At 35.6% G+C, this 24120-nt stretch overlaps 1 protein-coding gene across 2 annotated transcripts in view; it reads right to left on the reverse strand.

Moving 5' to 3' along the window:
• Positions 1-24120, reverse strand: part of PHF20 (PHD finger protein 20) — a 127731-nt gene that overhangs the window by 25828 nt on the left and 77783 nt on the right. The window contains exons 10-13 of one of the 2 annotated variants that reach the window (XM_044664352.1): positions 23449-23724; positions 5760-5858; positions 4898-5065; positions 2303-2478 (exon numbers count right to left, since the gene is read on the reverse strand). In XM_044664352.1, coding sequence (XP_044520287.1) covers positions 2303-2478; positions 4898-5065; positions 5760-5858; positions 23449-23724 — 719 coding nt within the window. Of the gene's footprint in view, positions 1-2302; positions 2482-4897; positions 5066-5759; positions 5859-23448; positions 23725-24120 lie in introns of both variants that reach the window. The other variant, XM_044664351.1, reaches the window with a different exon arrangement.

A 24120-nucleotide genomic window follows, 5' to 3' on the forward strand; every position in this document is an offset into this window, starting at 1 on the left:
ACTAAAGAGATCAAAGAAAGAGGAAAAGGACCCATATTGACAAAAATATTTATATTTTTCATATAATATATATATGTAGTCTTTTCATGGTAGCAAAGAATTAGAAACTGAGGGGGTGCCTATTTCTTGAGGAATGGCAAAACAAGATATCATATATAAATGCAATGGAATACTATTGTGCAATAAGAAGTGAAGATGGATGACACAGGACAGCTCTGAGGGATTTATGGTAAAGATGCTACCCACATTCAGAGGAAGGACTGCAGGAGAGGAAACATATAAGATAAACAATTGCTTGAATGCATGGGCTGAGGTGGACATGAATGGGAAATAGACCCTGAACAAGGACACATGTTACAACCAGTGGAAATGTGCGTTGGCCATGGGTGGGGGGAGAGCGGGGGGTGAAGGGGAAAGTAGGGGCATAAAGTATGTAAACAGATTAAAAACGAATATTAATAAATGTCTAATAAAAAAAAAGAAGTGAAGATGGGGATAATTCAGAAAACTTGTATGAATTGAGCAGAATGAAATGAGTGGAACTAGAAGAACAATTTATATAACAACAATAATACTATAAAGACAAACAACGTTAAAAGACTTAATCAATACAATGACCAAACACAATTCCAAAGAACTTACAATAAAATATGCTATTCATCTCCAAATAGATTATGGATTGAAACTACAGATCAAAGCATTTTTCCTTCCCTTTCGTGTGTGTGTGTGTGTGTGTGTGTGTGTGTGTGTGGTGGGAGTGAAGGGTAGGAAGGCAAGGAATGGGGAGTATGGGTATATGGCTAATAAGAGAATTTGTTTTCCTTGACTAATTGTATTTTCAACAAAAAAATTTGTTTTTGTCTTAATTTGGGTGAAAAGGGAGAGGAAGGAAATTTATAACTGAAAATAAAATTGAATTTTAGAAAATAATATAAATACCTAGAAAGAAGGTTCTGTTCTGAGGGCTTAAAGAGAAAAGAAGGTAAAAGGAGGAAGGGATATGAAACCTACTATTTCTTACAACTGGAGAGAGTGAGAATAATATCTAAACAATGAATTGGATGAGGAGATGAGTCTCATTCTGACATGAACTGAACAAAGTTGGGCTGAAAAAATACATAACAATCTCACATACACAGAGAGACAGACAAAAACATACAAACAGATTTCTATAGAAATACCACAAAGTCAACATAGAAACAGGCAGGGATAGGGAAAAAAAAGCAGAAGTAACCAGGGAGCTACAAATCACAAAGCACAACAAACTTCCTTGCTCCCTGCTCCTGGAGCTCACCATATTAATGTTGAACTTAGTACAAAACCCTGATCAGGTCTGGCCAACTAAATCCACGAATTCCCGAGTTCAAGAATCAAGCAGCGACAGCACAACCAAAGAGATACATTTATGCCAGTCACTCCCAATTTACATGGAAACAGAAGTTCCTCAAGGGTAGAATTGGCTTTATCACTATCTTTGATTTCCCCAATACTCACTACAGAGTATTACATATAACACACACTTAATAATATTTGGTGAACTGAAAATACCTTACTCCAGATTCACCACAAAGAAAAAAAGAATACTGCTTCTAATTTTCCTTTAAATTGTATACTCATGCTATGAAACGATACAACCATTAAAAAAAAAATTGGAATTATGCAAATAAAGTGACTGTCCATACCCTTTGAAGAAGAGATTATTACTGAGCTAATGCACCAAGGAAGTCATCAATAAGAAGAAAGTGCCCATATATCCAAAATATTTATAGCACCACTTTTTTGTGGTTGTTAAAAACTGGAAACAAAGTAGATACTCTTTAATTGGAGAATGGCTAAGCAAATTGTGCCACATGAATATAATGGAATATTACCATATGCTACAAGAAATTATAAATGCAGTGAATACAGAGAAGCATGGAAAGATTTATTTGGACTGATAAGAGTGACATAAGCAGAGCCAAGAAAATAATATACACCACAACTACAACAATGTAAAGAAAAACACACTCAAAAAAACAAACAAAAAACCCGGAATGTAATGAAATTATAAAGATCAAGCAAGACATGTAGAGACATGAGAAGACTCTGCCAGGCTACCCCCTTCATAGAGGTGGAAGTCTGCAAGTACATATGGCTCTTGTTTTCAGACTTTTTTCAAAGTAATCATCAGTTAAGTTGATTCCCGCCCCCCTCTAAAATATTATTGAGATTATATTACATAGGATGGTTCTCTGGGAGGGGAAAAGATCTTTGGGATAACTGGTATCAGTAACACCTTTTTAAAAACATTGTATACACATACCTGAATCATAAAATCATTTTCTTCCTGGACCTCACAAATGCACCGGACAATTTCAAAATCAAAGTTGTCTTCCCCATCAGGATCATCATCTGGATTAGTGGTCACATCAATATCATGGCTACAGTCTTCATCACTCCAGAGAAAACTCTCTGAAGAAGAATCACTCACATTATCATCTTCTGTGGTAATATGTAGTAAAGAAATGGCAACTGCTTAATAAATGTTCTTTGGATGAAGGAATGAATACTTGCTATAATACAACTCTATTAATATCATTTTACAATTATTTATCATTTTGCAGTTAATAAAGCACTTTACATTGCATTCTTGCATATTATCCACAAAATAGCTGTATAAAAACACCTACTACATGCAAAGCATTGTGTGAAGTACTTTGTAAAGTGTTTCTTTTCATTCTCAGAACAACCTTGTGAGATGTGTACTATTAAGATTCTCATTTTACAGTTTAAAGAAATTGAAGCAGAAATGAGGTTAATAAATATGTCTGAAGTCATATTTGAACTCATCTTCTTAACTCAAGACCCAGTATTCCATCTACTGCATCAGTTAGCTGAATATAAAAGTATCTACTACTGAAATATATCCCCATCTCATTGATGAAGAAAATTAAGATTCAGAAAGGTGAAAAGAAATGATTATAATCACACAGTTGATGAGATGGGAGAGCAAAGAATAAACAAAACAAATCTCTCAACCCCAAGTATCTGTGTCTATAGTACCATAAAGATTTTTTCTTTCTTATGACTCCAAATCTCCTCCCTCCCTACCTCACTCACTTCTATCCACCTGGGTTCTGTTCACAGTAAGGCTTTGACACTCTGATTTATCAAAAAATTTAAAATATTGTGGGTATGGGGGGCAGCTGGGTAGCTCAGTGGAGTGAGAGTCAGGCCTAGAGACAGGAGGTCCTAGGTTCAAACCCGGCCTCAGCCACTTCCCAGCTGTGTGACCCTGGGCAAGTCACTTGACCCCCATTGCCCACCCTTACCAATCTTCCACCTATGAGACAATACACCGAAGTACAAGGGTTAAAAAAAAAATATTGTGGGTATAAGATTTAACACTATAAAAGAGTGATAAATACTAAGATCCCCACTACTCAGCTCTTGTTCTGAATCTACTACCCTTGTCCATGTTCATCTTCCTCTTGTCAAATGAAACTGAGGTTGAGAGGTAGCTACAAAATTGGGTTACTGATTTTAAGAGTAAAAATCTAGAATTATCTTTCTAGTGCTAAGGTGCTACTTTGTTTATTGTTCACAAAGCTGAAGAATCATGCTAATGTATTTTGTCACCCTGGCTATTAATTATTTCCTGCCAGGAGCATGAAAAATTCACGGCGACTATACATTTTTGTTTTCCTTTGCTTTAATTGGCTTTTATTCCATGTTGAGTTTCCTACACTAAAAAGTTTGCAGGTAAATTTACCTAAATATCATAAATTTGTCCACTTTCATATACAAAGGCCTTTCTTTTCTAACTGATGTCTATTGTTTTCATACCAGTGCACATCTAGGACATTATCACTCCATGAAACACCTAGTCTTTCATTGTAAAAAAGAAAAAAAATCTTAAATCCAAATTTAGTAAAACCAAAGTTTTTACTACTTCTGACCCAGTGTGAAAAAACATGCAATTCCTTACAAATCTTCTGCCTTGGAATTGATAGTAACAATTATTCACAAGGTAAGGTGTTTTGTTTTGTTTTTTAAAGAAAAAATATGCCTTGTCCCATAACCAAAGTTACCCATACTTGCAGCCAAAGGTCCCTTTCCTTACCTTTTTTATTTTTAAAGGTGGTTCCTAGTTCAGTTTTATTACTTCGTATAAAGCAAGGGAAGCTTAGATAATATTTATACATATGCAGAAGGAAAAAGCAGCCAGCACGGGTAGTCTTCCATGCTCCTAACTCCTAAAAGGTTCTCATTTTTTCTGTGTTCTCTCTTAAAGGACTAGTATGAAAAATAGTCAACATCACTATATTTTCTGCTAGAAAATGTTTTGAAAAAGTCAGAATAATTATAAGACCTGATCTTATATTCAAATCACAGAACCTAGTTGAGATATTGTAAACAACCAAGACAGCTAAATTTAGCACACAGTCAGTATTTTGGTGCCAAGGGCATTAAAGAACCACACAATTTCAGAATTAAAAGGATTAATCTTGCTAGAAAATGAAAGCAGCATTTTTCTGGAAGAATTTTTTACTAAAGAAATGTGTCTGTCAATTGGGGGTTTAGGCAATTCCCAATAAAAGTCTTTACTTCTAAAAAAATTCTTCATAAGTTTGGATTGTGAGTAGCCTTAAAGTATCCTCTGTATTGCTGCCCATAAAAACTTAGATGGTTGGTCAATGATACATGTAAAACCCAGTGGAAATGCTCGTTGGCTATGGGAGGGGGAGTGAGAAAGAACATGAATCATGTTCACCTGAAATTAATTAATTAATTGAACTATAATAAAGAAAAATAACTTAGATGGTTCAGAGGGTTTGGGCTTTCTATTTGGAATATGAATATCCTCTTTATTCATATTTCTAAGCCAAATAAATAGGACATAAATGCTCATTCTTACCAGGTATTTTTCCTCTTTCTCGGTGATTTCCGGAACCAAAGATATGGACTGATGATGTACTCAGAGGAATACCAGATTTATTTGAGGAACTACACCTGGTAACAGCAAATGGCTTTGGAGGTGAACACTCTTGGGAAGCATCACTAGCATCCTCACTGCAAGAGTATTCTGTAAGTAAAACAAGATCAGGAGTTAACAATACTATATGACATATAAAGTTGTACTGAATTTAAATAAATACCACATATACATGGTAGAGTTTGTGAATTTCAGAATTTTGTGATACAAACTTCAAATATTTAGAAAGATTTTCATCCAAAATACTTCTATTAGCCTTTTTTCACATAAAGGCTCACTCTTCTTTAAAAGCAGCTAAACCTGACTGAGGATGAAGCCTTCACACGTTGGGAGTGTAAGAACAATCATGCCCTCAAGAACCAGCCCTTTCTTTATGTACAAACTTGTTAGCAAACAAACAATGCAATATTAGATTTTTTTGATTATCATTATTTTTATGTCAACATAAATCTAGAGCAACAGATATGGATCTCATTAGGAATAAACTTACAAAAACTAACCAGATCTCAAAATTAAAGGAGACAAATCTCATCTACTCTGGATTCCATAAACACAATTAAGGACCACCTTAACACTGAGCTGGGGAACGGGTGAGATTTATTTCTACTGAATTCATTTTGACAAATTATAGCATCCTGAAATTGGGCAAAGATAGACTCTGCCTCCTCATCTTTATAGAGATTAGGCAACAAATTTGAATTCATTGCCCAAACTTAAAGAAACTAATCCCATATACCCCTCCTTCATATTTAAACACAATTTTTCTACAAGGGAAAAATATTACCAGGCTTAGATTTCTTTTTCTTTTTCTTTTTCTTCTTAGACTTTAATCTTACAAATTCTCTGAACTTCTTTTCTTTGTTCTTTTCCTTGTCTTTTACAGCTAGGAAAGAAAATAATTTTACACATTATTTTAAATCTGACATATCATTCAGCTTTTTCTTCTCTGATTTCTGATTTTTATCCCTTTTTCCTACTGCTGTTAGGGGTACCACTATCCTTTTTGGTCACCTGGGTTTGCAGTTTTGATGTCACCCTCAATTCCTTATTCACCCTATAAATACACACACACACACACACACACACACACACACACACACACACACACACACAAAATTCATTGCTAAATCCTGTGATTTCCTTCTCCACAACCTAAATTTCCCTTTTTCTCTACTCACACAAGAAAGTGTAGGCTTTCACCTCTTAAACATATAACTGAAATGGGCTTTAAACTGATCTCCCTGCCTCAAGTCTCTTGCCCTCCCCCCTTCTATCATAGCTGTCAAAATGACTTTCCTAATGTGTGAAGGGAAACCTCTCCCAGGATCACGCATAGGATCCTATTTGCTTCTAGTTAAGTCATCTAGTGTGGGTCATGTGACTGAGTTTGATCTGGAAGTGACTGAATTTGACCCAGAAAGGGGAGGGAAATAAAAAGGTTGGAGACAAGAAAGTAGGCTCTTTTTTACTTTGGTGACCAGCCAAGAGGAAGGTGGCTAAGGTAGCCATGTTGAGACCACGTGGCTAAATAGAATAGGCTTTTCTCTCTAACTCTCTGCCTTTACTTACCCAAGTAAATTCTAATAGCATTTATGAAAAATAAAAACCATAGTCCTAATTTTATTTCTTACACTAACACAGAAGTTTAATAATGTCACCTACTAAAAAAATTCCAATAGTTTCCTATTACCTCAAAGATTAAATATCAAATTTTTAGTTTAAAAGTTCTTGAAAATCTGGCCTTTTCAGGCTTCTTGGACATTATTTTACTATATACCTTCTAGAGCAGCGATTCCCAAAGTGGGCGCCACCGCCCCCTGGTGGGTGCTGCAGCGATCCAGGGGATCAGTGATAATATGTGATGGGGGCGTTAAGTAATATTTTTTTCTGGAAAGGGGGCAGTAGGCCAAAAGTTTGGGAACCACTGTTCTAGAGCAACCTGATGGCAAACCTTTTAGAGATCAAGTGCCCAAACTATAAACTTCGTGGAGAGGGGGAGGGAAGCAGCTCCATCCCACATCCTTCTGGCTTTACAGGAAATTCTGTGCTGGGGCATACCTACAGTGAGGGCTGTGAGTGCCCCCTCTGGCACAAGAGCTATAGGTTTAACAACACAGCTCTAGAGTCTTATCAGACTGGCTCTTCCTAATATCTGAAACTCTCTGTCCCATTTCCATGTCATTGTACTGGCTGACTCCATACTTAGAAAGCTCTCTCTCTTCCTCTCTTCCTGTTAGAATCAATGATTTCCTTTAAGACTCAGCTCAAGCACCATCTTCATCAGAATGTTTTTCTCAGAATCCCACTCACACTCAGCTGAAGATCGCCTTCCCAATAAGTTTATCTTCCCACTACTCTGCATATACTAATTTATGTACATTTTGATTCTTCAATTAGAACCATTTTTGCTTTTGCTTTGTATGCCTGTTGCTTTGCACAGTAACTGACACATAGTAAAGCACTTAATAAATGTGTACTGATTAACTGGTATTAACTAATCTGCTAACGGGAACAGTAGCAATTAAAATCAGGCCTTCCTGAGAGGGCAATAGGATGTACTAATATGAACCCTGGACTTCTTAGCTTCTAATGCATAATTGTTCTACTAACTAGCTATGTAACCTTAACTAAGTCTATCTGCTCTTTTGGTACTAGTTTCCCACGGCACCATAATTCTTCTTAGGAGCTGCTCTTTATTTTTACAGTGTCTTGGGTGGAGAAAAGTATTCCAAATTATATGCCACAATCCTAGTTCAGGAGATTAAAAAAAATTAAGAGGAAAGGATATAGTGACAGCAATGAATAGATAAGGTATGGGATCCATAGATGTGTGTGCACACATGCACCCGCACGTTTACTATATATATAAAAATGAGTTGAGTTCCCTAGACTACATGGTCCATAACATTCTTTCAAGCCAAAACATTATATGATTTCTATTCATTTCAAAGTGATATATAATGATTCCAAATTAAAATTAAGCTCCCATTTCTTTATTACTTTCAGGTTTGCAATGTGTATGTAGTACTTGGGACTTACTGGATTTCTTTTTTTAAGAACAGGTTAAGTTGGGGGAAGTTAGGTAGCCCAGTAGATACAATGCCAAGCCTGGAGTAGGAAGGACCTACTAGTTCAAATCTAGCCTCAGGCACTTACTAGTTGTGTGACCTTGGACAAATCATTTAACTTCCTTACCCATCTGTCTTAAGAGTTGTTAAGACAGGAAGTTAAGGGTTAATAACAACAACAAAATTAATGAGTTGTTTTTTCCTTTATTTCTTATTCTGGTAATATGAGTAGTTTATATATTTGCAAATCCCTATCTAATTTCTTAAATGCTCAGATTTGGCTTGTATAGAATTCTGCATCATAGTTTCTGTTAATTTTATTTCTCTTCAGATGTAAATATAGCTTATTCATGCTTTAATTTAGATTATTTGATACTTTTAAAAAAACAAGTAACCATTTACTATTTTGCTAGGTTTCCTACTCATTATTTTCATGTTAACCTCTAAAACAAATAAAATAAAACATACAAGTGTTTCCTCACAACAATTCCATGAGGCAAGTAGTGCAAACCTTACCCTATCAATTCTCTAAAGAGGAGAGTGAGAATCAATCAGAGAGAATAAATGATTTGACTTGGGAAAACTCATAAATTATTATTCAAAATGGACTTCAGATTCAGGTCACAGAAAGAGAGACTTCAAATTAGAAGGTACTTTAGGAGACCATTTACTCCAACTTTCTGTGGGTTCAAAGTTCTAAGTCTTTACTTTCATATTTCCCAAGAACTGTCCTTTCCACCACCATATCTCTTCCCACCCCCTAAATGTCATCCTCATGCTTGACAGAGTAAAGGCTCATGACTCATTAATTTATTGTACCAAGGTAAGTTTATGATCCAGTCCTGAACCAAACAGATTTGTACAGATCAAGAAAAAGCAACGACAATTGGACAACATCTCACTAAGATCCTTGGATTAATGTTCAAAGCCCTTTATAAACAACCCACCAACCCAAATATGTTTCTAGAATTCTTATACTACTACTCAATGTTTAATCTCTTCAATCTAGTAACACTGATCTCCTAGCTGTTCCTTAAATAAGACTAGAGAACTCTTTATCAACTCCAGGTATTTTCTTTCTTATAGACAGCTTCCTTCAAATCCCCCAGGGTTAAATCCTATTTTCTATGGCCTTTCCCAAAGACTTTTAAAATCTAATGATTTCCCTCTGTTGTTTATTTCCTATTTATCCTAAATACAGCTATTTTGTACATAGTTGTTTACAGGTTGTCTCCCCCAATTATACTATTAATTTCTCAAGGGCAGTGAATGTCTTTTGCTTTGTATCCCCAAACATTAAGCACAATATTTCGCATACAGTAGGTACATAATATAGTTTCACAGTTTAATTGACTGACTGACTCACTGACTGAGGGAACTTAAAGTCAGTTCTATCAATTCTCTAGTGTCTTAAATATATTTCAATTAATTCAAGAACAAAGTCATTTGCAATGATCTGTAATAGGACTACGCCTTGGAGTTCAGGTCATTCTTAATAAAAGGAAACTAGCTTAGGAAAGTCTAGTTTACCTTTCACTATACTTGAAACAAAGAAAGCAATAAGACCAGCCCAAAACTTCCTTCATAGAACTACTGCCCAGCTCAGCTCTAACATCACGTCTTTAAAGTCAGTAGGTAGGCAGATAGAATGAACAAAAAAAAACCAAAAAAACAAAAAACAACAAAGAGCTATTATGGTGGCAGGGAAGTTCATAACACAAACCCAAAAGAAGAGAATAACTCTAAAATATGTCCAAGTGAAGTCTCAGAGCCGAGCTTGGGCAAAATTTCAACTAGAATTCCTGGAAGAAATGAGGTAAGAGTTTAAAAACTTGCCCAGATAACATATTCTGTGAAAATTGGAATGGACCAAATAGAAGCAAAAGTTTCTATGAAACTATGGGAAAATTAAAACATAATCAAAAGCCTAAAAATATAGAAAAAAAATTAAAGATACCTCATACCAGAAACAACTGATATGGAAAAGAGATCAAGGAGAAAAAAACCTAATAATCACTGGACTCCTCTTTCCTGCTGGATCCAAAGAATGGTGATGCTGTTTTAGCCACAGCATGGAGATGGAAATTAGTTGAAGCAAGAATGAAAATAGCTACTGCTTCCCCAGAAACCATTAGAATTCTGAATTTAGGACAAGGACTCTGTTAATCAAAACACACTCATTCATATTTTCTGGGAACATCAATATTGGAACAAGGGTAAGTAGGTAATGCGGAGTTTGAGGCATGCTATAGCTTAACATGGAGAAACCTATATGATGGTATATGATAGTAATGGAATACTTTTGTGCTATAAGAAATGATAAACAGGATGATTTCAGAAAGAATTGGAAAGATCTTTGTGAACTGATACATGTATCATATAACTTTGGAAAACTTATGTGGAAATGTTATTAAAATAAAGATAGAACATTAAAAAATGGAGACACCCTGCTTACCCAAGTCCCCTTACCAGGTAAATTATACAGGAGTTGGAGCCATGGAGATCCTTATAATCAGAATTATAGGTGTGATGTTAAAGCCTGAGAAGGAAGCCTAGTAAGCCAGAGTGCATGGGACTGGAACTGGGTTTTAGACTTAGAACTAGGACTGTGCTATATACAGTAAGGAACCAAGTTAAACTATCTGTATATTTGTTTTATATATTTGAGGTAAATGTTTCTTTGACAAAGCTAAAAAAAAATCAATTATCAAAAACAAAAGAACCTAGACATCATATTTTAAGAATTCATCAAAGAAAATTGTCCAGATCTTTTAGAACTAAAGGAGAATGTAGAAATTGAAATAATTTACCAGTCAACTCCAGAAAAAAAATCCCTAGATGAAAACTTCCAGAACACCAAGGCCAATTCAAGGACAAAGAAAAACTACTGCCAAGTAGGAAACAGCTAGATGGCTCAATGGACTAAGAGTCAGGCCCAGAGACAAGAGGTACTGGTTTCAAATTTGGCCTCAGACACTTCCTAGCTGTATGACCAAGGGCAAGTCATTTAATACCCACTGCATAGCCCTTCTCATTCTTCTGCTTTGAAACCCACATACAGTATTCATTCTAAGAAGACAAAGATTAAAGGAAATAAGAAAAAAGAAAAAGAAACTGCAAGCAGCCAGAAAGAATGAATTCAAGTACTAAAGAACCACAGTCAGGATCACATATGATTTAGCAGCCCAAGCTATAAAGGAATAAAGAACTTAGAATACAGTATTTCATAAGGCAAAGGATATGACCTTTATAGCCAAGGATAACTTTCTAAGCAAAATTGAGTATAATCTACTGGAGAAAAAGAAGTTGATCTTTAATGAAATTCTTTCAACCATTCTTGATGAAAAGATCAAAGCTATGTAGAAGTTGTGATGTTCAAATACAGCAGTTAAAAAGAATATAAAAAGGAAAACAAGAATAACAAGAATAAAGGATTACTATAGGGAGATAGGAACCCTATTATCATAAGGTATCAAAAAGGAAGTCTAACTGGACAGAAGGTCTGAGAGTGATTCTGTTAGTACCTGATCTTAAAAAAAAAAAAAAGAAGTGACTTTATGGGAACTGGTGCTCACTTGTATCACCAAAAGATGAAAACTTTTTCTTCTCAGTAACTTGCAAATTTGTCCTACATCGCAGAAATGGATTTATTGAAAAACTCACTTCTTTCTTTTTTTAAAAAACAAGCAAACAAATAAACAAAACCTTGCCTTCTATCTTAGAATTAATACTAAGGATTAGTTTCCAGGCAGAAGAGCAGTAAAGTCTAGATAACTAGGGTTAAGTACCTTGCTCAAGGTCACACAGCTAGGAAGTGTCTGAGGTCAAATTTGAATGTAGGACATCCCATCCCAGGCCTGGTACTCTATCCATCCACTTATCCACATAGATATACCTGAAAAATTCATTTCTACAAAGGCCTCTCTACCACCCTAGGAAGTATAAAAGACACAATCTGAGTTTTATTGAGTACCTTTACCTTGATGAAAAGTCAGGTCCAAAGGAGTTCAGAGTTTGGGGACAAATTAATCACTTGCAAAAAGCTATTTCAGTTTCCTAGTATATACTCAATTTTTTCTTGTTCCTATGCCAGGAAATACAAGAAATCAGGAACACTTAAGAGTATGAAACAAAAGCTCAGAAGCTAAAACAGAGTCTGAATAGAAACAGAAGAAAGTCAAATATTGGCCTTAGGAGAATTGCTATTACTACAAAAACAATTTTTCCACAACACTTTCCAATCTTTGTACATTCAAACACCATTTGCAAAGATTTGTATTCTTTTCTTAATGGTTTCAGAGCCTGCCACTACAGGAAAAGGTCTGTGCTCATACGGGTAAAGAATCACAATGATTCTTAAGTTAGTTAAAATGAACCAGCAGATCCAGACATGAATGAAAGAGTTCACTAAGCAACCAGGAAAAAATATCAGTTTTATATTTCAAATTTGCCCTGCTTAAAACCAGGCTAAAGCCATGATGAATTTCCAAAGCCCCAAGAAGGCAGAAAATAAAGTAACAAAACAGAGAGCTCAATGTACCTACTGTTTTCATTCAAAAATGTATTTTTAAAAGATGGTCTCCCTCATCATAATGTACTGATTCAAGTTAAGGAAAACTCCAGTATTTCTACGCAAAATTTTAGATAGGCCAATTGAATAGCCACAAATGATGAGTTAAGGTGAATTTACCAAGTGTCAAACATCGTGTTCTTTTTATGTTTTTTAAACCATTACCTTTCATCTTAGTACCAAATCTAAGACAGAAAAGTCGTAAGGGTTACACATTTGGCACTAAGTGACCTGTTCAGGGTCAAACAGCAAGGAAGTGTAGAGGCCACATCTAAACCCAGGTCTTCCCATCTCCAGGCCTGGCTCTCTATCTATTCAGGCACCTAACTACCCCACAATATGTTCTTTCACATTATGTCACCAAGTGCCAAACTATATGCTCTTTTACATTATAATTTCCCTGAAAGATCAAAAAATCCAAATTCTAACAGGGAATAATGGGGCTCCCATGTACAAAGAGGCCTGTAAATGCCACCGTTGAGACATGCTGAAAAAATTTAGTGTTAAGATTGTAGTAAAATTAGTACTTTTATGGCTTGAAAGAGAGAACCTACCTTCTAACTAAAGTGATTTAATTACAGGAGCACACCTACTAAAAACAATCTTTTTCTCAACTATTGGAACTTGCATACAGTACTTTACAGCAGACCAATGAATTATTATTTTTTTAAACCCTTTCCTTCCATTTTAGAACCAGTACTACTGGTTCTAAGGCAGAAGAGCAGTAAGGGCCAGGCAACAGAGGTTAAGAAATTTGCCCAGAATCATAGAGCTAGGAAGTGTCTGAGGCCAGATTTGAAACCAAGATCTCCCATCTCTAGGCCTGCAGATTAATTATTAATATTTATTTTACAAAGAGAGAAACTGTTATAGCTCTTCTACCTAAAACTTGGCAACAGTGAAATCATCTGTGAAATTACCAATATTTGAGCCTGATTTCCACCACTGGAAAAAAATGAAATCCTACTGAATCTTCATGTTCCCTCATATGGTACCTTCTCTATGAAGACTTCCCTGACCTAAGCTCTTTTGCAAATAATCTTTCTTCACATCATATAAACAGAACTTGGTTAATACCTCTCCTACAAACTTAAACTCTGTTTTGCACTATAATTATGTGTTGTATAACCCTACTAGATTATAAGCTTCTTGTGGGTAGGAAATGTCATATTTATCTTTCTATCTGTACCAGCACTGAATAGCAGGTCTAGAGCATAATAGGCATGGTAAATTTGGTGAACTGAATCTTAAATTCCCAGCTTTACTCTTGTAAAAATTAGAATTAATTTATGTAACCAGATAATACTAAAGAAAAAACAAAATTCTTACAATTCTAAACGATTCATGATGAAAATTGCAATCCACTTCCAAAGAGAAAATGGATGAACTGAATGCAGACTGAAACAGACCTTATTTTCTTTCTTTTTTAGTAACATGAATAATATGGAAATATGTTTTCCATGACTTCACATTTATAATGGATATCATGTTGCTGACCTTCTCAATGAGAAAGAGAGGGACTGGAAGGGGGGAGAGAATTTGAAACGAAAAATGTTTTTAAATGACTACTAAAAATATATAAATACCGGGGCACAGGCAAAGTATCTAACCAAGTGGTTATAACTCTCTTGTAATAAAATAGTACAATACTAGAAACAGAAAGGACAAGCAAATATAGTGTTGAAGCTAGTAAGGAATCTTAGAGTGTAACTAATGCAAACCTGTCATTTTAAAGATGATAGAAATGGGAACTATAAGAAAGCAAGTATTTGCCAAAGGTAATAGAACTTGTTAGTGGCACTGTAGAACCAAGGGCATTTGATTCCCACTAAAGATGCTTCTATTATGACATCACCTAGGCATGAAAATCAGAAAACAATTACATCCACATTGTAAGTATTCCACTTTCATTTTGTGTGAAGGAAACTATTGAAGAGGACTCTGAACACGGGGATAGAATGGAAACTGTGGTACCCCCTGTAGTGAGCCAGAAAAGCCAGCAATTAAGGTAGGAGATCACAAGGCAGGAGGCAGGCCTAGCCTGTCCCCTGGGCAACCCAGGCAAAAGCATAAGGTCACAGCTGACTCATGAGGTATGACATGTGAGAGTCAGTGGTCATAGAGAAAGTTTGATTAACTGAGGCAAAACTGGATTTTGGGTCTCACTACTTCCACACTGACACTGACTAGGAGGAGGCCCATATGGCTACTTCAGGACAGTAACCTAAATGGAAAAACTAGAAAAGTAATCTCTCTCTTTTTCATTCTTTCCCCCTACTCCTTTCAAATTAAATAAAATCACTAAATTTATTGCCAGTCTCACAATTTTAATCTTATAATTTGGATTATCTATTCTGGTCTGCAGGATCTCATAAAAACCTGTATTCCCTATCTGCTGTAGCTACAGCTCTGCAGAAAAATAATTATTTTATGATGAATCCAATTTCTGGACTGGAAATAAGAAAACAATTATCCATGAAAACCAGGAATTGTGATAAAAGACCCTACTATGATTAAAACAGCTCAGTAAGGGGCACTTTTATGCTTACTTACTATATTTAATGAGCTTGTATACATTCTAACATCAAAAAAAAATCAATTAAGGATCCTTGCCCCAATGGCTGAAATTCTATCTTTAGAAATGCATTCATTAGAGTAACCAAAACAAATCTGGGTTATTTTGGGGTCATTCATATATTGGAGTCAATTTTGATTTATAAGATTAGTCACTGCCTAAAGAAGACGAACATATATTTCAAATTGGTAAAAGAAATAGTCCAATCTAAAACTACTAAATAGCAGCATGTGGGCTTGATATGCCTAGGAAGCAGAAAGCAGATAAGATAGGGAAAGATAAGAGTGGAAGAGGATAAGAAATAAACAGGATAAGTTCAGAAAAAACTGGAAAGCCTGCTATGAAATGATGCAAAATGAAGTAAGCAGAACCAAGAGAACATTGTACACCATATAACACAACTATTGTACTAATGATCATCAGCAAAGGATTAAATTATTATTAGCAAAACAAGATGCCAAAATAACCCCAAGGGACTCATGACAAAAAATGCTATCTGAAGCCAAAGAAAGAACTGTCAGGATCTGAATTCAGATCAAAGCATGCCATCCTTCATGTTATGTCTTTCAGGAGTTCATATGGTATGCATGACATGTGTCTTCTGCCACAACATGGGGAATATGGAAATATGTATTGCATGAAAGTACTGGTATAATCTATAAAAGACCACTTAACACATCAGGAAGGAAGAGTGTGTGAAAGAAGTTATTGAGTAGATTGGGTCACAAGGATAGAATGGCTGCTGGAAAAAAGCAAAAATAGAGTCAAGAGATCATGATGTGGGGCAGAGTGAATGTCTGCCCAGGCAAAACAGAAAGCCCCATTTGGCTCCTTAGATGTGATGTGTGAGAGTTAGTAGGTGGAGGAAAACTGATAAATTGAGGCAAGGAAGGACTTCGCTCTTTTAGCTTCTGTGTTTGTTCCTGGCTGAACTTCCCTGTGAACATAGCTAGGGGGTCCTAATGGAGGCCACAAAATAGAGAGCTGAATGGAGCAGCAAGGAAAGTAATATATATATATACACACACATATATATATCTCCTATTTTTTCTTGGTTTTCCCCTACTACTTTTGATTTAATAAAATTATTAGTCATAATTTTTCCTCTTACAAGGGGAGGAAGACAATCTGAATCACAAAATGTCAGAAAACAATTGTAAAAAGTTAATTGTTTCTACATATAATTGAAAAAAAAGTAAAAGGAATCAAAAAAATTGTGTGAGGGTGGGGAGGTATGGACTGAAAAAGGAAGTAAAAGTATGTCACTTAAATTTCTAGAATATTCAGTTATTTGACTCTTTTTACCCAAAGGGCATGTTTCTGCCTGGTCAATATAAATGGAACTTCCATTTATATTTCCATACAACTAGTATATGTCACAAAGCACAAAACTTAAAAGAATAGAGGGTTAAAGAAACCTACTCGTGAACTTACACTACATTGCAGCAAAAAGAACCCAAAGCTGGGAGCCAAGAAACATAGATTCTAGTCTTAACTCTGTCATTAGCTTTCCACATGACCTTCATTGGACAAGTAATTTCCCATTGCTGGACCTCATCTACAAAATGAGCATGCTACACTAGATAATTTCTAAGGTCCCTTCCCTCCCCTTCCAGCTCTGAGAGTCTATGATTCTTCCGATTTGTGATTATCCTATCAATGAAGTGTGAACTTACATGAATGGAGGTGTGGCTTCCACTTGGCTGCTGATCTCTCCTTTCCTTCCAGGCTGCAAAGATCTCTGTTCTCCACCTGAGCGGGAATGGGAGAGATCAGGCTGTACCCCAACCAGGGGAAGTTCAGAGGCCTAGTGTGCCCCACATGGCATGTTGCCCCAGAAATGACCCCCTTGTCCAAGAAAACAAAATTAAGTATTTTGATTAAAATTTTTATTTCCTAGTTGTGTTCGAAAATATAGTACACCTCATTGTGATGAATATAGGTCAAGTTCTGTGTTCCATCAAAAAAGAGATCACTATCACAAAAATCGCAATGAAAAACAAAGGCATCTAAGCCCCAGCTTCTGGCCCAGTTATTTCAAGTATTACTTAATATTTTATATTCTTGCATGATGAAAGAAACTACATGATCTTTATATTTCCTTGGAGCAGGATATTAACTTTATGCAGTGTTTTAATAGTGTGAATCATTATAATTCTGTTTAAACAAAATGACCCAAGATAGTACAGAAACAACCCAATAAAGGCAAAGCTTAACTAACTCCCTTTGTACAGGGATAGCTGTTACTAATTCAGATAATATACAAAATAAACTTTTATAAAATATACATACATCTCACTGGTGTGAATACTATCTATACTGCTAAAATGAAATCTATTTGAAAAAGGAAAAAATATGTATGTAAACATTGAAAAATAGCACAGGTCATAGGCCACATTCTGGATTTCCCATGTTAAATTAAGAAGATAAGTACAGTCCAATCTGAAATCAAGAGGGCATATGCTATTTTTTTTAGGTCTAGAATCCTCTAAAATCTAAAAAATCCACAGATGATATAATGTATTTTTCTACAATCACTACAACTGAGGTTACAAGATTGATAGGTGAGACCAGAGTTAAACATATTCTTATATTGTCGGAGAATCATAGAATCTGAGAGTTGACTAATGAATAAATTCTTTTTCACAAGATCAATTTAACTGAACAAACATTTATGAAGCATTTAAAATAGCTCTGCCCATGCTATCACAAGGACACAAGATGTACTGTACCACAAAGCAACTCCTTTCCATTATTGTAAATTCTGACTCATAGTGAGCCAAATTCTACCTCTCTATAACCTCTAGGACTATACATAAAACAAATCTGTCCTCTCTTCCCAAGGAAGGTTCTAAAGTTACTTGTGGACATCTACCATAACCCACCCCTTTTTCCAAGAGGATTCAGGGAATATATATATGATCACTACTCTCATATACTTAACAAGTAGCTAGTTTGTTTTCTCTCCTTCAGAGGTAGAAGTTTGATAATACACTAGTTGTTCTTGAATAGACAATGTTTTCCAAAAGGAAGAAGCAAGCTATGCAAAAGGGGGAAAAGAGGTATTTCATCTACTCCTATCCGTCAGAAAAGAATAATTTACCTTAAGTGTAGTCATCCTAAAGAAACTATAAGTTGTTCCTGCTGGCCTAGTGAGGTAGGCCAACTGCAAAGCCTCAAAGGACAAACTCTTAAAATAACTCAGGGTTTTTCTTTTTGCTGTCTTACTCTACACAGTGAGATCTTTCCTTATAGGCCCCCTAAGCAACAATGCTAACAGGACAAGCATTTTTTAAAACTTTAAACACTCATCATCTGTCTTAGAGCCTTAGAATCAATATTACATATTGATTCTAAGACAGAAGAGGCACAAGAGCAAGCTAACCGAAGTTAAGTGACTTGCTTAGGGTATGAGATTAGATTTGAATCTAGGACCTCTTGTCTCAGGTCTGGCTCTTTATCTAAGCATGAACTCTTTTCTGGGAGGCCCAGTTCTCATGGATCTTATTCTTCCACTATAAAGATTCCTGATCCAGGGGAAAAGAAAGGTTGTGATTTCTAAGATTTAAAATGTTCCCAGCACAGTACTACTTCCTCCCCATAACTCACCCCACCCCAAAGAACAGTCACTGTTGCTTCTCTTTCAGGATGTCAAATATTCTGGTGCAATATAGTACTGTAGAGCCTTCTTGACCACAGTTTCTGTATCCATGGGAGTCTCTTGTGTTTTCATTTTCACTTTTTAAAAAAGGATTCCTCTCCCCCTGCTCCCTGTTGAGATGGGAGGCCCCAGGGCTTTGAGCTGAGAGGCAGGAATGGGAAAGTACATATATATATTGGGTAAACAGGTATTCACATTTATCCTGGGATTTCAGTTATCCATGGCAGATCTTGGAACATATTCCCTACAATAGAGGGGCTCTACTATTTAATCCTTTGGCTTTGTACTATTGCTGCTTGAGTGGGTTCCACACTACTCTCCCTCAAATATCTGCTAACAGTAGAAAAAGCACTTGGCTTTGGCATCAGAGGACATTGATTTACATCCCATCTCTGCCACTCATTAATGGCATTCATTAACGTTTGTGGCCTTGGGCAGGTGTCAATCTTTTTAAACCTAAATTTCCTCATCTTTAAAAAGAGGGAGTTGGTATCAGTGATCTTTATGGTCCTCTCTGGCTATAGATACATGGCACTCTAGTTTAATAGCCACAATTGGAAAGTTGTTTTTTTTCTAATAGCCTACCTTATCTAAGGAAGATTTAATTATCATTGACTCCTGCAAATGAAGTCTAGAACCTGATTCCTAAATATGGAAGCATGGCAGTCTCTGTCTTCTAGCCTCGTCCAGATTAACTTCCCTCCTTCCAACTTGATTCCAAGAGAAAAAAAGGCATTAAGCTCAGAAGAAAAAACAAACTTGCCTTGGTTACTCATTTCTGAATCTGTCTTATAAAAGTGATTTTTCTGTAAAATTACTTAGTGGAAGTATTTAGAGCCAATCTCATTATTTAAAACATGCTACTTTCTATATATTTCCAACAAAAACTAGCAGCAAGAGTTAAAGAAAATTCCATTTAAAATCACTCTAGACAAGATAAAATATGTGGGAATCCATCTGACCAGACAAACACGGGAATTATATGGACACAATTAGAAAACACCTTTCACACAAATAAGACTAAATCTAAACAATTGGAAAAACATTAATTGCTCATGGAAAAGATGATTATATCTATGTGTGTGTGTGTGTGTGTATATATATTATATAAATATAACAAAATGACAATCCTACCTCAATTTAATTTACTTATTCAATGCCATACCTATCAAAACTATACCAAAAAACTATTTTATAGACTTAGAAAAAAATAATAAAATTCATCTGGAAGGACAAAAGATCAAGGGAACTAATGGGGAAAAAAATGTGATGGATGGTGGCCTAGCAGTACCAGATCTTAAAACTGGACTATAAAGCAGTGATCATCAAAACAATCTGGTACTAGTTAAGAGATAGAAGTCAGTGGAATAGACTGGAGGTAAATAACCTCAGCAATCTAATGTCTGATAAACCCAAAGATCCCAACTTTTGGGATAAAAACCCAACATTTGACAAAAACCGCTGGGAAAATTGGGAAATAATAGGGGAAAATTAGGTTTAGATCAATATCTCACACCCTATACCAAGATAATTGAAATAATGTTATTCACAGCTACAGAAAGAACAGAGGGAGTAGAAATCTAGAAAAAAACATGGTTTATCATTTGTTTATATGGGTATATATGATTTAGGGTTTTGGTTTTAAAAGTTTATTACAAAAATGAATAATATGGAAATAGAATTTGAGTGATAATATATGTACAACCAAGTGAAATTGCTTGTCAACTCCAGGAGAAGAGATGAAAGAAGGGAGGGAGATAGCAAGAATCATGTAACCATGGAAAGAATTTAAAAAGAAAAAGAAAAAAGAAAAGAAACATGCTTACTACCTCCTTTAGAATTCTCTTATACTAAGCTGACAGATTCACCTTCCTCCAATCTCTATAGTAGAAAGTCCCTAGAAAAAGCCAACAGGCCAAGGAGTTTTTTTCAAACATTTAAAAAATCTTGTCTCACATATAAGCCTACAATATCTTTCATCATTGAAACATGCATTCACTGATAATCTGCATTTAGATCTGTCATGGGCTGAATGAAGGAAGAGGAGAACTGAGCTAAAAGAAACCTTAAGAGTTCATTTTACAGAAGAGGAATGAAGAACAGAGAAGAAGCAACTAGGGAGGGAAGCTTGAGGTTGGAAGGGCTCTACAGTTTTGTTTTTTAGTATGTATTTTCCATGTAGAATATGCCTATTTTAAAAGGTAGGAGAGGAAAAATAAGCCTCCAGATTTGTGATTTCTTCAATGAAAAAACTTCCAGGTTACCAATGAAAATGAAGCAATCTCCAGTCACTTATAGTCTTAAAAAAACTGCCTTGAGGAGGGAGAGTTTTAAGTGATTTGTACATAATCTTACAATGATTATGTGTCAAAAGCAGGGTATTATTACAAAGTCAGCCCTCTAACTACAATACAACTCTATCTTAACTGAATACAGTATAAAACTGATGGCACAACTATTAAAATGGGAATAAGTTGCTCATCTTCCCTTTAAAAAAGCAAACAGCAGTAGGAGTGGAGCCAAGATGGAAGCTTAGAAGCAAGGAAAGCTGAAACTGCTCTGAGTATCCTTCCAAACCAATCTTTAAAAAACACTTTGAAACAATAGAAGTCAAAATCCAACAACAGGACAAAGTGAGGGGGGTGTCCACTGAACATGACTTGAAAGGTAGGCAGAAAGAATTGATTTTGATTGATAATTGACAATCCAGGCTACACCAATAAAAGAGCACTCAAGATGTGGGTCTGACCCTTGAAGTCACAAGACCTGGCACTAGCCTGCAGGGAAATTCAGAAGTCCATAGCACTGAGCCCTTTCAAGCTTCCTCTGCTGTGGTGAAGACCTAGTCCTATAACAAAATAGCTCCAAGTGCTGAGACCTACAAGCCAGAAGAAGCAAAAATCAACAAGCAGCTTTCAGAATTCCCAGTCCACAGGCAAAAAAAAAAAAAAAAAAAAAAAGGCTGGGAAAATAAGCCAACAGCAGAAGAAACATTTAACCTTTGAAAATTTCTATGGGGACAAAGTGCAAAGAAAAGAACAAATAGGGGATGGTGAAATGCAAGCAACCACATGCAAAACTTGACTAAAAAAAAAAAACAAAACAAAACTGGGAACTGGTCTCAAGCTTTGGAAGAACTCAAAAATCAAATAAAACAGATTGAAGAAAAATGGGAAAAAGAAAATAATGCAAAAAGAAATTAAGAGCTTAAAAGGTGAAACTGGTCAACTGGAAAAAGAGGCACAAAAATCTAATGAAGAAAAAAAGGAAGCAACATCACTAAGAAAATTATTTCATCAACAATAAAAAGGCAGGAATAAATCTAAGGCCATTTTAAATCAAATTTAAACGATTTTAAATCAACATGTCAAAAAATGCTACTAAACTGAATACCATTCCAAATGTCTATATATCCAAGAGATAAGGTGTTTTAGGAATTATATTAGGAAGAAAAATCCTCACACAATTTTGAAAACAGTTAAAGAAGCTGACCTGACCAAACTCAAAGGATGGAGGTAGGAGGAGAGTAAACAGGAGAAAAGCAGGGGTAAAAGGAAGAGGGAGAGGCAAAGAAAAAGCAAATGAGGAAGAGCAGGCCCTGGCTGGTTCAAAAGATCTTACCCCAAGGGGGCACTGCCTGAGTAGTTTCTGAAAGTTCAATGAATCTACAAAGGCTATCAGGGAGCCACGATTGAGACTTCAAAGCTAAAAAAAAAAATTTTTTTTTAATTCTCTTACAGAATTTCCAGAACAACTGGCAGCTCATTTCAAATGAGACACTTTTCTCATAGAACTTTGTCTATATAACAATTTTACTGACATAAAGGCCCAACTTGTATAGTTTAGTAAAATTACATCACCCATCATGGAACTTTTGTTTACTCTTGCTCGTGGAAAAACTATGACAAGGGAACAGGAATGAGATCACTGCTTTATTGTTCTCCATCCCTGTAGCATCCAAAAAAACACTAGAAGCAGAAGATACTCTTTTACAAAGAGTTCATATAATTTCATAGGAAATTCTACAAGAAGGACTTATAACAAACAAATTATGTACCTCACTGTCTAATAAGCATGTACAAAGCATCATGCTAATCTGGGAAGCACTTACACAAGCAGCAGAAATATTTACTGCCAGGTTAACAGGGGATTTCTCAATGAAAAATTTAATATATTTGTGGAAGAAGGCAAAGCAGAGGCCACAGAAAGTTCTAGAGCTTTTAAAAGTATTTATCAAAATAACTTACTTGACTAAATTAAACTAAATCACAGATACAAAAACTGAATATTATCCAGGATTTCAGTCTCTTATATTCACATAGGCGAAATAGTATGTCCATTTTACTGCAGAGTTAAAAGACAGAGGTACAAACAGGAAGTAGAGAAGAATAGACTAGAACTCTAGCTTCTTGCTTCAAGTGCAATTTTAACAGGCCACAGCCAACTGACTGGCAGTTCCAATACTATGGTCAGTGCCCTGATAACAGGCAAAAGAACCTTATATATGCTTTCTAATGGTATTAGAGGAAAAAAAAGGTGAATAGTAAGAATTGGCTATCAAGAACCCTCCATTAACCAATATGGCACCCAGATACTTACATAAGGAACTAGAGGTAATCCGCTTTCTGGTAAGCCCATCTTGACTGGCCTTTTCAGAGGCTAAAGAACCTCTTGTTTGGACATGCCTTTTCACTGAACTCTCCTCAGGTTCTGGTGTCTTCTCTACTCCATGGAAATATTTCATGTGATAGTGCAGAAGTTTAGCTTTGCGGAAGAATTTTAAACAGTCCACAAATGTGCATCTAAATTTGTGGTTCAGGTCAATAGTAGGAACTTTTGAAGTAACAAATTCGTCTCTCTTAATAGCATTTGTTGCTGCAAAAAGAAAAACAAAGGTTTTTTATCATTAATTTATTAGCTAGCATCTGACAGACAAAACACAAAAGGACAAGAATACAAAAAATAGCATTAGAAGTGCAGAACGTGGCATGCATAGTTGTGAAATAACAAATCAGCCTTATCCGACCACTGTTCCAAAGGAGCCCTTCAGATGTAACTTACTGGAAGATTAAGTATTTGAATTCAGTTTAAGCTAACAGATTTATACAAGTCACCCACAATTTCAATGGGAATCTGGGGGCAAAGAATAAGGGAATAGAGAAAAGAATACTGGCTATGAGGATGGCAGAACTAAAGAGAAGCTGAACCTATATTTATTTCTTTTACCTTTTGTCTTAGAATCTATACAAAGTATTGGTTCCAAGGCAGAAG

Source organism: Gracilinanus agilis, chromosome 2 (genome assembly GCF_016433145.1).
Source record: "Gracilinanus agilis isolate LMUSP501 chromosome 2, AgileGrace, whole genome shotgun sequence".
Lineage (NCBI taxonomy): Eukaryota > Metazoa > Chordata > Mammalia > Didelphimorphia > Didelphidae > Gracilinanus > Gracilinanus agilis.